At 43.6% G+C, this 13993-nt stretch overlaps 1 protein-coding gene across 1 annotated transcript in view; it reads right to left on the reverse strand.

The window, feature by feature from the left end:
• Window positions 1–11933, reverse strand: part of ADAMTS8 (ADAM metallopeptidase with thrombospondin type 1 motif 8) — a 31832-nt gene extending 19899 nt beyond the window's left edge. The window contains exon 1 of the mRNA XM_026709164.2: window positions 10616–11933. Coding sequence (XP_026564949.1) covers window positions 10616–11296 — 681 coding nt within the window. The 5' untranslated portion in view covers window positions 11297–11933. The remainder of the gene's footprint in view (window positions 1–10615) is intronic.
• Between the last annotated feature and the right edge of the window lie 2060 nt (window positions 11934–13993).

The following is a 13993-nucleotide window of genomic DNA, read 5'->3' on the forward strand; positions in this document are numbered from 1 at the left end:
TCCAGAACTGGTCAGAACCTGCTGAATATCACCTCTGCAGCCTGTACTGTTTACTACATAGTTTTGATAAGGTCTTGGCTCCCATCTCAAAAAACAGCACCTCCTCTGTCAATCTGAAGCACAATCCAGGAATTCAATTGGGCACAATAGTTTATTTTATCCATTTTCCTTTTTCATCCCACTTTTAGTATTTTTTTTTCCTGTATAACTCAAGGTGGTGAATATACCTAATAGTCCTTCTTCCTCTTATTTTCACCACAACAATTTTATGAGTAGATTGGGCTGAGAGAGAGAGCCAGCTTTCATGCCTAAAGTGGGACTAGAACTCACAATCTCCCAGTGATTGGTTCTAAGTCACCCAGACGGCTTTCATGTCTGAGAAAGGATTAGAACTCACTGTCTCCTGGTGATTGGCCCAAAGTCACCCAATTAGCTTTCATGCCTAAGGAAGGACTAGAACTCACAGTCTCTCAGTGATTGGCTCTAAGTCACCCAGTCGGCTTTCATGTCTGAGGCAGAACTAGAACTCATAGTCTCCTGGCCTGGTGCCTTCATTACTAAATCAAACTGACTCTGTTGTTATTGTTCAGTCTAGCTGAGCAGAAGACAGTTGGAACGTCTGAAAGGGTTCCCCCATTAGCCAGTTTGTCTTCTATATCGGGGTCTCCAACCTTGGCAACTTTAAGCCTGGCGGACTTCAACTCCCAGAATTCCCGAGCCAGCAAAGCGTTGAAGTCCACCAGGCTTAAAGTTGCCAAGGTTGGAGACCCCTGCTCCATATTACTGAGATTGTGCCTCTTTTCTTGATTTTTCTTACTCCCTTCCCCACTTTTCTCTCTGCCTTAAAAAAAAAAAAAAGAGTCTTCCTTACTGGCTCTTCTTGTGTCCTTTTCTTCTGCCTGATTCATTTCCATCCCTTTAATCATCTTCTGTCTGATATTGCTTCTTCCTTACTGTCCTTTGTTCTTCATGAGGGTTGAAGATTCAATGGGCACATTATCCGCACAACAGTCTTAAATTGTTGAAGAGCCATTTCCTTTCCCAAAGAACTTTAGGAATAGAAGTCTTGGTGGGGGAGAGAACTTCTCAAAATAGACACTTTCAAATTTCATGGAGGATGAAGATTGAACAAAAGTGCTACTATATACAGTTCAGATATGAAGTTCGGGTTGAGTTCTTAAAGTTAGTCAACGAATCCAAACTAAGATAGATGAGTTAGATGGGAGATAGGGAAGTGGCATCCTACGCGCCTTCTAACCTGATCCCTTCACAGGAATAGTGGGACCTGTAAGTAGCAATTAAAAGCACCAAGTGATTACCCAATCCTTCTCCTTCTATTGTGGCAACATCAATCTGGCTCACCACATGCGTCCCACATAATGTTCTTGCTATCCTGTTATGTTGGTGCTGCTTCTGTCCTTTGTCCAGGTAACCTTCAGGCCTCATTGGCTGACATCCCATTATAGTTGATGTCAATTTCGTTTGAAGATCTAGTTGGCAAAATGTTCAAGAAGGTTCAAAGTAGCCAACCTATTGAATTCTTATTGGGAGAAAAGGGGTGATGGAGAGAAAGGAAAAGAAAGAGGAAAGAAAAGGAGGAGGGAAGGGAGGGAAGGGAGGGAGGAAGGGGGGAGGGGAGGAAAGAAGGGAAGGGAAGGAAAGGAAAGAAAGTTGTTTTGTCTTTGAGTTAGGATAATTCCCCAAAACTATGTCATTTGGTTTTCTAGGTGGTATTTTTGGAAGTAGTTTGCGTTGCCTTCTCCCCTGGGCTGAGAAAGAGTGACTGGCTCAAAGTCACCTCTGATTTTTGTGCCTAAGGCAGATTTCAGGTGCCCCATATCTAGTCCATCACTTTGATCACAAGACCAAACTGGTTCTCCAACGTGGTTATCCTATCTTATAAATAGAACCAAACTTCATAGAATATCTTAAATTTCCCCCATTGAAGACAAATGTGGGGGCAAACAAACAACTGTTAGACTGGCCTGCTTTTCTTTGGGCTTGAAAATTTCTCCAAAGTTTTCTTTCAACTTTTCTTTCAACTGTTGAAAAGTTTTCTTTCAACTGTTGGCCTTCAGAATAACAATGTCCATTTTTTGAAGTGTGTTTTTCATACCAGAATGCTTCATAATCGAGAGTTGCTGTGCCAATAGGCACTACAAAGCCACATGAAAGCAGCTGTTTAACATTAGACAGACCGTAGAAGAAGAAGTTGAGAAGAATCCTGCTCTGGGTGGCCCCGTGTCCTAGTTTCAGAGGAAGATCTCCTTCTTTGAAGGATTGCCCAATCTGGGGCAGTTTGCAGATCAAAGAGAAACATCAGCACGAAGAATATCGAGATTTCGAAACTTCCTGTTGGATTGTAGCACCTGGACAGCAATTTTAAGACAATGAGCACAGCTCACCTTAAAAATTTTTCCACTGTAGGGAGATGCAACTGATTGACATGGCAATTCCCTACAAACTATCTTGTTTATTATCATTCTTTTATTAAAAAAAAATATTTTAAATTTTAATTATGAGAATACAACACAACACATCCAACTTATCCTTGTTATACATATATACATTTTACTTCATCATTTATAATCTCCTTATTTAATATATTAATTACTAATTAATCTAATCATAACTACTGATATTTTGACTTTGTCTTCTACTATATCATTATTACTATATGATCATTATTCTTGATGTGTTTCAATCCCACACCTTAATTCATATATCCAAATTTAAATATCCTTCTTTGCCTTTTTATAGGGGGTATGTTTTCTCCCTGGGGAGGGTTTTAAAAAAAAACTTTTTGATGATCAGAGGAGAAAGTAAGAAACAGAAGAAGTCAGTCTGTTAAAAATTAAATTTGTTCATGTATGGATTAATTCTGAACATCTCAAAAAAAAGGCCGAATATGGGTCATGATGCCTATAACTTTCAGCAGGAGAAAAGAAAAAGATTGGCTAGGGTGTGCACAGAATATTTTTGTGCCTGTGATGAGGTGGTAGCTTGTCTATTTTGACTGCATACAAGCCAACTATTTTTCTCATTCCTGAATCAGTATCATAGGCTATCTTACAGCGGGAAAAGTAGGATGCATGGCCCATGACATTTTCTTCCAACATTGTTTGGTGCGATGATTAAGGCAACTGGCTAAAAATTGGGAGTCTGTGAGTTCTAGTCTCTCCTTGGACACAAAAGCAATCGGATGACTTTGGCCCAAACATCAGGAGACTGTGAGTTCTAGTCTCTCCTTGGACACAAAAGCAGTTGGATGACTTTGGCCCAAACATCAGGAGACTGTGAGATCTAGTCTCTCCTTGGACTCAAAAGCAGTTGGATGACTTTGGCCCAAACATCAGGAGACTGTGAGTTCTAGTCTCTCCTTGGACACAAAAGCAGTTGGATGACTTTGGCCCAAACATCAGGAGACTGTGAGTTCTAGTCTCTCCTTGGACTCAAAAGTGGTTGGATGACTTTGGCCCAAACATCAGGAGACTGTGAGTTCTAGTCTCTCCTTGGACTCAAAAGCAGTTGGATGACTTTGGCGCAACCATCAGGAGACTGTGAGTTCTAGTCTCTCCTTGGACACAAAAGCAGTTGGATGACTTTGGCCCAACCATCAGGAGACTGTGAGTTCTAGTCTCTCCTTGGACACAAAAGCAGTTGGATGACTTTGGCCCAACCATCAGGAGACTGTGAGTTCTAGTCTCTCCTTGGACACAAAAGCAGTTGGATGACTTTGTCCCAAACATCAGGAGACTGTGAGTTCTAGTCTCTCCTTGGACACAAAAGCAGTTGGATGACTTTGGCCCAAACATCAGGAGACTGTGAGTTCTAGACCCACCTTAGACACAAAAGCAACTGGATGACTTTGGGCTAATTACCAGGGTGGGATTCTACTGGTTTGGACTGGTTCGGGCAAACCGGATGTTAAAGTTACATCTGGTTTGCCGAAACGGTATTTCAACTGACCGGCTGGCCCCACCCACCCTGCCCTGCCCCTTCCAGGAGTTTCCATGCAATGATGAAGGTTAAGCGCAGGGTCCGCGTGGAAGCTCTGGGAGGGGGAAAAAACGGGCCTTCTGGAAGTTCAGCAATGGGCCTGTTTCCAGCTTCCAAAGGGCCTCCAGAGCTGGGGGGAGGCCGTTTTCACCCTCCCAGAGGCCCAGGGGAAGCCTCCAGGACCCTTGGGAGGGAAAAAATGGCCTCCCTTGGGCTCTAGAGGCCCACCGGAAGCCAGAAACAGGATGTTCCGGTAGACCATGCCCACCATATCCACGCCCACCCAGCAACCGGGCAGCAAACTGGTTGCTGGGATCTTTGAATCCCACCCCTGGAGACTGTGAGTTCTAGTCCCACCTTAGGCACAAAAGCAACTGGGTGACTTTGGGCCAATCCCCAGGAGATTGTGAGTTCTAGTCCTGCCCTGGCACAAAGAAAGCTGGGTGCACTGATGGTATTACCTAGTTGGTTAATGAAATGTCTGCAAGAAAACAATGAAACCCAGACAGCACCAAAGACCCCTCTTTCCACACCCTTTGCACTTTCATGGCGGTGGAAGCTTTCCCTGCTTAATTGTTGGCAGTGACGGAGACACCTGTTGAAATCTAATGGCAGTCAGAGCAAAAGACCACCCAGAGTTTACAATCAAGCCTTAGCTGTGATAATGTGCTCAGCAAATTGTTTCTAAAAAAGAAAAAAGCAATTAAGGAAGCAATGAGTGGTGGCGGTTCAGGTTCATTTTTACCCAAGGGTTAGTTTAAGATGCTGGGAACAAATGGAGAGATCTTTTGGCAGAACAGCGTAGCTCTAATGCGATGTCTCCATCTAGAAGACAGAGTTCACAGATCCTGAAAGGACATTAAAAAAAAAAGGCTTTATTGTTCACAGATCCTGGAAGGACATTTTAATAAAAAAGGCTTTATTGTTCAGATTCGCCCTATATTGCTGCTGGCTGGAGTCATGGAGCACGCTCTTTAAATTTAAGGGCTGCAGGAACATAAGGTGTTCTGCTCATACCCAGGGTGGGCCAAATCAAATGCAGATCTAACAAAATGAAATTCAGTGTAGAGAAAAGTAAAGTCCTACACTTAGGCAAGAAAACCCAAAACCACACAAATAGACTGGGTTGAAACCTGGCTTAGTAGCAGTGTGAGCGATCTTGGAGTCTTGGTGGACAACCAGTTAAATATGAGCCAACAGTGTGCAGCAACTGCCAAAAGGCTAATGCAATCCTAAATTGCATTAACAGAGGGATACAATCAAGATCAAATGAGGTACTAATACTACTCTGAAAAGCCTTGGTAAGAGCACACTTAGAGTACTGCATCCAGTTTTGGTCACCACACTATAAAAAGATGTTGAGACTCTAGAAAGAGTGCAGAGAAGAGCAACCAAGATGATTAGGGGACTGGAGACTAAAACATATGAAGAATGGTTACAGGAACTGGGCTTGGCTAGTCTAGTGAAGAGAAGGACCAGGGGAGACAGGATAGCAATGTTCCAATATTTGAAGAGACATGAGGGGGGCAACCTGTTTTCCGAGGCACCCAAAGGCCAGACAAGGAATAACGGATATAAGCTGATCAAGAAGAGAATCAACCTCGAAGTAAGGATAAATTTTCTGACAGTGAGAACGATCAACCCATGGAACAGTTTGCCTTCAGAAGTTGTGGGAGCTTCATCACTGGAGGCTTTCAAGAAGAGACTGGACTGCCATCTGTCAGAAATGGTGTAGGGTCCCCTGCTTGGGCGGGGGTTTGGATTAAATGACCTACAAGGTCCCTTCCAACTCTATTAATTTGTATCTGTATCTAGATCCTGTTTCTTGAAAAAAAAAACACAGGCATGTTCTTAGTGGCATTCATCGGGCGGTCTATAAAGTGGGGTGGCTAAGAAGCAACTATTTGCAGGCACAGGACACATGCCAATCACAAAACTTAAAGTCATTGCACAGGTTAAGGATGGAAAACCTTAGCAGTACTGGAGTCAAGCCACTGTTTTGAAGACAAGGGGAGGGGTTTTTCCCCCCCTGTGGCTTCTGTCTATGAGAACACCTCCCCAGCAGAGCTTGAGAGACAAAATGTCTTGTTCTAAACAGCTGTGGATTTCTTAGCAAGGGTGCATCAGATGTGGAGTATTCCAGCTGCAGATGCCTAGAAGAGCATCGTCTCAATGTTGCTTTTTAAAAAGGCAACTGGACTTCCAAAGAAAAACAAAGTCCGGTTGCCCTTTGAAAAAAACACTTTTAGGACAACCATGACCTAGGATGACTGAGGATCTCCATAGGCATCTAGAAGAGGACCCTTAGTTTTCAAAATCAGGGGGACAGGAGAAAAGAAAAACATAACTGCAAAAAGCTACTGTCAGTAGCCACAGAGCCCCTGTGGATAAGGAGAAAATGAGAATTTTTCTGACGGTGAGAACAATCAACCCATGGAACAGAAGTTGCCTTCGGAAGTTGTGGGAGCTTCATCACTGGAGGCTTTCAAGAAGAGACTGGATTGCCATCTCTCAGGAATGGTGTTGGTCTTCCTACTTGGGTGGGGTGGGTTGGACTAGCTTACATACAAGGTCTGTTCCAACTCTGTTGTTCTGTTATCTGAGACCCCTTCTTATTGTTTGGACTGAAAGTTGAGTCATGGCAATTAGATTCATTTCTTGTTGCTTTGAGACATTTTGCTGCTCATCCAAAGGAACTCAACTTTCAGACAACTGTGCCTGGATGACTGACAATCTTCATCGACGTAAAACTGTCTTGACTTTCAACTATGCATTGTCAAATACAGAATGTGCCGGCTTGTAGAGGCTCAGAGGAGTGCCTCCAGATGCCAAGATGATCGTCCCTTTGTGGAACTGGGGTCTCTCTTTAGATCAGGGTGTCAAACTCAAGGCTTAGATCTGGCCCGTGGGGCCCAGAGGTGGTATTCAGCAGGTTCTGACCAGTTCTGGAGAACCGGTAGCATAAATTTTGAGCAGTTTGGAGAACCGGCAAATATCATCTCTGACTGGCCCCGCCCCCTTCTATTCTGTGCCTCCCGAGTCCCAGCTGATCGGCTGGGTCTTCTTTGGTTGCCCTGCACAGGAGAATGGAGCTGGAAAGCAGGTTAGTGGGGTGGAGAGAGAATGGGATTTTGCAGTATCTTCCCCTGCCATGCCCACCAAGCTGTGCCCACAGAACTGGTAGTAATTTTTTTTGAATCCCACCACTGGTGGGGCCACCCTGGAAACAGCAAAGGACTGGCCTGTGGTGCCTCTGCCAGTGGAAAATGGAGCTCAGGAGCTCCATTTTTGCTGGCAGAGGGTTTTAGGAGGTGGTCGCAGCCAAAAACGAAGCCTGTGAGCCTTTTTCTCTGGCAGAGTGCTCTGGCCACCACAGGTGCCCCCGACACAAGTGATGTCGAGCTGGCCACATCCACCCTGGTCATGCTCCCCCACCTCCCCCGAGTTCAAACACAACTCTGATGTGACTCTCAGTGAAATCGACTTTGACACCTCTGCTTTAGACCATGTGTCGTTTGGAATGTGTGAATTGTGTGAATTGTCTCTTTTGTTAGCTTACTTCTGCCAAACGGCAGCCATGGGAGTTCTAAACGTCTGCATTTGTGTATCAGAATGTACCTCTGACTCATTCGTTGTAAGTATATTTTAAAAATGTAAATGTGCATCATGTGTGTACAACTAATGAACCATGGATTAATGAATTAGATTGTGTTTATAGGCAATTTGAATTTGTCTGAAGGATCATGACATCGGCTAAGAGGACGCTAAGTAAATGTGGGTTTAATCAGCAATGGTCTTTCAAGTATTGAGCCAAATAATGGTTTTATTTAGTCATGGTTTGTTGAACAAGTCAATATTTGATGGTGACTTAAAACAAACATAATAAAAGCAGTGGGGACAGCTAACTTGTTTTGTGCAAATTTAAGGAGAGGATGATTAGGGGACTGGAAACTAAAACTTATGAAGAATGGTTATAGTAACTGGGCATGGCTAGTCTAGTGAAGAGAATGGCCAGGGGAGACATGATAGCAGCCTTCCAATATTTGAAGGGCTGCCACAGAGAGGAAGGGGTCAAGCTATTTTCTAAAGCACCTGTAGGCCAGACAAGGAATAATGGATGGAAACTGAACCAGGAGAGATTTAACCTGGAAATAAGGAGGAATTTTCTGACAGTGAGAGCAATCAACTAATGGAACAGAAGTTGCCTTCAGAAGTTGTGGGAGCTTCATCACTGGAAGCTTTCAAGAAGAGACTGGACTGCCATTGGTCAGAAATGGTGTAGGGTCTCCTGCTTGGGCAGGGGGTTGAACTAGATGACCTACAAGGTCCCTTCCAACTCTGATTATCTGTTATCTGTTAGGTGTAGGAGGGGAACTCAGTAATGGGTTGAAGTTAATACAGCAATTCTCACGTGAATGCTACATAAAAGGCCAAATTGCCCAAGATTCATTGCTGTCGTGTAACAAATGCTGATGCTTAAAACACTCGTTTATCCATTATATATAATTTATGCATGCGCACTGCACATGTTTAGTTTGGGGACCATATGTTAATCATCTCAAGTCATGTACAAGTCACATTCCTTATGGTGATATATGGTGGTACACAAGTGGAAGGGCAGAGTTACAACAAAACCCCTGAATCCACCAAACACTATTTCCATTGCTAAACTGAAAGGCAAAGCATATTTCGTCTGCTCTTTTTATTTATTTTTCACAAATTGATCATGTCTACCACCCCCTCTCCATTATTTCCATCTTAAAATCTTTTAACCGACGTTACGCAAAGCCAATAAATATCACAAATGCACTTAGCAGACTTCAAATGAAACAGTTTCTCCCTTTCTTCTCATGTAGTGTCTTTAAGAGATTAATTTATTCTCTGAAACGTAGCAGTTGGAGCATTTTTTTTTGGATGCAAATTCCAGGCGGAATACTTTTCCAATTAATGCTAGTAAATTTGAATGCAGTTTTCATGGAGACTGGCGTGGAATTACTCAGGTTTTAGTATTTTCTTCAGGGGTCTGAAAGAAATAACCAACATTTCTTTTCTTTTCTTTTCTTTTCTTTTCTTTTCTTTTCTTTTCTTTTCTTTTCTTTTCTTTTCTTTTCTTTTCTTTTCTTTTCTTTCCTTTCCTTTCCTTTTTTTTCTCTCTCCTCTCTCTCCTCTCTCTCCTCTCTCTCTTTCTGTCTTTGTCTCTCTCTTTCTCTCTCTGCTGTTTCTGTGTGTCTGTCTGTCTCTCACAGGAGGGGAAAGAGAGAGAGAGAGAAACAGACAGACAGACACACAGAGAGATGGACAGACAGAGAGACAGACACAAAACATGTTCTCCGGGACTTGAAAGTTAACATACAGTTGGGTGTCTAGACTGCTTTCTTCCCAAACAAACTAAGCAATTGTGCCAAGGATTAAGCAAGAGGACCCTCAACTGTCCAATATGATAGATCTTGCGTTCATTCAGAAGACACCAAAATATGACACATACATGCCTATCCTATTCAATTGTTTTATAGTTTTCTTGTCATCCGTTTGGTACAGAGCACAGTTACTAGTTTCCCTATCCACTACAGGAAAATCAAATTGTTCCACCTTACATTTTACTGAATGATATTATACTGTATTAACGTGCAATCCTATAGACTCCAAAAATCTCAAGTGTCTTTTGCTTTGGAGCAGGAGGGAAGGGAAGGGAAGGGGAGGGATTTAAAGGTAGACTTTTTTTTTAAAAAAAGTAAAAGTTTAGGGGACAGACAGAAACGAATGCCTTATCTTTGTCCTACAGAATACACCAGGCTTTCAGCTTCTATTAGACCATTTCCCCGGGGGACAAAGAGCAGGAGGCCAAACCAGAATATCTATAGAGATTGGCTAAAAATGCAGATCTCTTCCTCCTGCCAACCAGCTGAAGCAGTAGCCAATTTCCACAGTCACGCTGGAGCTGAACGTTACTGGAGCCCCGGGACTGCGGCCAAAAAAATAACGCCAAGGTGTTAAGCTTGCTCTTGCAACGTATATCAGCATACGTGACTTTATCCGAAATGTCTCTTGGCCTCATCCAGGGATACCAACCAGGAGAAGGAGAATGCAAGGATGCAGATGACATCATGCTGCGAAGAAAATGCAGCTAGCTTTTAACAGCCCTCGTTGTTCCGCGGCTACTCCGAGTCTCGGTTAATACAGAATCCTGCTCTTCTATAAAAGGCAAGCTTAAAAGACATGATATTTGTGTCCTGCAGTGACCCTGTCTGTACCTTCTTCGATGCTGGTCCTCTTTGCGTCTTCCCCTTCGATGCCACGACTACCTAGCCCTGTCCCAATCGGGAGAATCTCAGCCGCTCTCTGCTGAGTTGCTAAAACTGCTCTGCAAAGCGAACCAAACTTAACTACCCTCGTAGTACAGAGGGGAGGCTGAAGACGGCCGTGTGAATTTAAAAAGCAATGTGATTTGTAAGGAAGATCCCAAGATCTGGGGCGCTTACAACTGTTACGACACGCAGCTGCACTTCATCAAGGTTGCTACCCCGTGCAAGAGGAACACCCTGTTTCTTGATCTAAGCAGTTTTGCATGCCCTGCCTGGAAAGATAAGCAGGAATAGGAAAAAGCATTCTCACTTACCATCAGATCGGGCCCATAGAACTGGACCATGGAAGTATCGGCCACCAGCAGGGTCTCCACATAATGTGCCTGGGAAGTGAACCTCTTCTCTCTGTTGAAGGGGGTGCTGTTGGGACCCAGCTGGGCTTCCCCTCCTCGCCTGTCCTTGGCAGCTTCTTTGGAAGAGCTTCTCCTCTGGAGCTGATGAACCTGCATCAGGGGATCTCGGCTGCCACGGTTTTGGGGCTGGATGACGTACTTGTCTCCATCCACAAAGAAGGAGCCATGGATGCCCTCACACAAGCTGACAGCCACTAGGGAGTTGGGTTGTGAGTTGACAGTCCCTGAGTAGAAGCACTGGCTGAGCTTCACATCCTCCTCCTCCTCCTCCTCCTCCTTTTTCTCAGTCAAGAACCCAACAGGTTCTTTTCTACCAACGTGTTGAATCTTCAGCCCAGGAGCCAAGAAGCTGGCATCGGGTTCTAGCTGCAGCAGGAGCACTTTCCCAAAGGCCGTGATGGAGAAGGAAACCGGTCTTCCCCTGACCCAAGGCATATCTCCCCAGACGGGCACCACCTCCTGAACACCGTCCCTATTGTGGAGAGATAATGCCCAGGCATTTTGAAACAGCAGAACCGGGAAGAGCGAAAAGAGAGCTGCCAACCAGCTAGCGCGGGATTGCTGCTGAAGAGGAAGTGGCATAGATGCTAGAAGCTGGAGAAGGAGCAGAAGACAAGTTGAGAGACAGACAGACAGACAGACACACACACAGAGAGATGGAGAATCACAGGAGAAGCAAGTGCCCAACTGGCTTTGAGATAGGGTGCAATCCTGCAAAGCGTAAGACAAGGAAATGAAGGAGAAAGGCAGAAGGAGACAAAGGTTGGAGAAGGAAAAAAAAAAAAAACAAACACAAGGGATCAGCTGAGTTTGTAGCAAAGTTGCCCAGGGTGCAAAGGGTGAAAAATCCTTTTTCTGCCCCAACCGTGATTTCTTCACCAGCTCAACTTCCTTGGGGCCTCCTGGATTTTTGCAAAGCAGCTGTCACAAAACCAGACAAAAAACAGCAGCACCAGCAAGTCAACTTGTCCAGTTGGGAAAAAGCACAGAGAGACGAAAGAGTCTTGGGGGAAATTCTAATTTCTCTCTCTCTCTCTCTCTTCTCTCTTTGAGTTTACCTCCCCTCCCACTTTTCCTTCCTTGGACGAGGACTTTCTCTCCCTGAGTAGCTCCTTGCAGAGTAAGCTGCAAAGAGCTCCGGTATTTATACTTTCTTTCCTCTGCTTTGACATAAGAGGTTTATTTTTGATCTCGCTCACTATTCTGCATTCTCCTCCCCAGGGAGCAGAAAGCTGGAGGAGGAGGAGGAGGAGGAGGAGGAGAATTGGGGAGGGGGGAGAGGAAAAGGGGGGAAAAGAGGGTGGTGGTGGAGTTTTGGGATGGAACTTGAGGCCAATCAGAATCCAGGAAGATCCGCCTCCCCAGATGAAGTGTCAGCTCAAACATTTCTCTCCCTCCCTCCCTCTCCAACCCCAAACTCTTTTATTCTCTCTTGGTTAACTCTTTCTCCGCTCCAGATCGATCTCGCAGCCAGGAAAAAACGCACCCATTGACTTATTTGAAATTCCACACGGGAAGACAGTCCTCTCAACTTTCCTCTCTTTTGCACGGATTCTGTTTTTGCCTTAAAAGCCACCCCTGGTGGAAGGTGGGATGTTGTTTCTCCCAGCTCAAGGTGGAAAAAGATCTGCCCAAGAGGAATTTCCAAATCGGAGGAGAATGGAAGCATCCTTTTTCCTCTCCCGCGTACGTTGCTGGCATCAATACCCAAAGTTGCTGTCAAGGCGTAACTAAAGCCAGGAATTTCATCTTGACGATTTCAATTGGGGTAGCCAAGATTTCTGGGGAATGGGTAGAAATGCCATGAAATGTAATAAGGTCTCCAGTTTTTCTTCATCAATTGTTTTGAACAGGGGTGGAGTGTGTGTGTGTGTGTGTGTGTGTGTGGAGTTTTCTCTTTGTCACATTTTCTCATTTTGGTTGTATTATTCAGAACTTATTTGTCTCTTATGTTCTTTGCTGGTGCATAGTGATCTCTTATCTTAGATGTAATAATAAAACGTCTTGCAGGACACCAGGCATTAGAAATAGAAGACAGAAGTCAACTTCATCCTTCCCCTCTTTTGTTGATCCTCAACAAAACTTCATCTTGGAGAAAACCTCCTTCCAATTCTATTATTCTATGTTCTATCCTTCTCAAATTGTCCATTGCATGTAATTCTTCCTCTCCTATTATTGATCCTGGTGACTGATATGTTTTGCTGTAAGATGCTTCCTTGCTCAAAGAACATGACACATATCTCTCAAATGTATGTTCTCGGACTTTTACCCTGTTTCTTAAGCACATTCTTCGAATTCCAGTTACAAATAGAGCAAACAACTGCATTTCCATAATTTCATCTCCATTGATAAAAAAATAAATAAATCAGGAGTTAAGTGAATTTCAGGCTGCCGGTATGTCCTTTTCAAATAATCACAGGAAGGCGTCCGAAGCAATAACCAAATGATGGAATGTGGAGATATATCAAAAAAGTATCTTCAACTTTCTTCTAAAAAAATATGAGTGTCTCAAACATACCGATATGATGTACTTGAATAATCACCTATCTCCCATAGCATCTGCCTGGCTGATTCGATCTGGCACAGTTGGTGTTCTCGGGGTTCCTTTTGATTAAACAAAGTCATTTATTGGGAAACTTTTCTGCCCTCTGGAATGAATTTCTCCCAAGATTTAAGTGACTCCCACTCAGCTTTTGTTTAGAAGTGCTGGTGAGGGACAGTGGAACTTCTTTTAAACTGTGTAGGTTGTTTTCCATTCAGTCTTGGTCATCCTTGCTATGTTTACTCTTTCCTCCTCCTCCTCCACCTCCTCTTCTTCTTCTTCTTCTTCTTCTTCTTCTTCTTCTTCTTCTTCTTCTTCTTCTTCTTCTTCTTCTTCTTCTTCTTCTTCTTCTTCTTCTTCTTCTTCTTCTTCTTCTTCTTCTTCTCTCTTTCATTTTAAACAAGATGTTCACTGTCCAGAGGCAGTAGGAGTTGGGCAAAACGTAACTTTAATAATAATTACTGCTACTATTACTACGACTACTATACTGTAGTAACAGCATCAAACAGGAATTCTGAAACTACAAAACCATTACTGCACAAATCCCTATTTGTGGGATTTCCCAAAAAGAGCTGCTGAAGCCAGTCTTAAAATGGATTCAAGCATAATATTAATCTGGTATTTTAAATTTAAATTTTTTAATGTTTAAAAAAACACCCTGCGTGACGAGGACCTTTTATCCACATTTCCTGGTTTAGATTCAATACACTCAAGTCATGCTGTTTCTTGAATAAGAA

Source organism: Pseudonaja textilis, chromosome 9 (genome assembly GCF_049901715.1).
Source record: "Pseudonaja textilis isolate UNSWEBS1 chromosome 9, rPseTex1.2, whole genome shotgun sequence".
Lineage (NCBI taxonomy): Eukaryota > Metazoa > Chordata > Lepidosauria > Squamata > Elapidae > Pseudonaja > Pseudonaja textilis.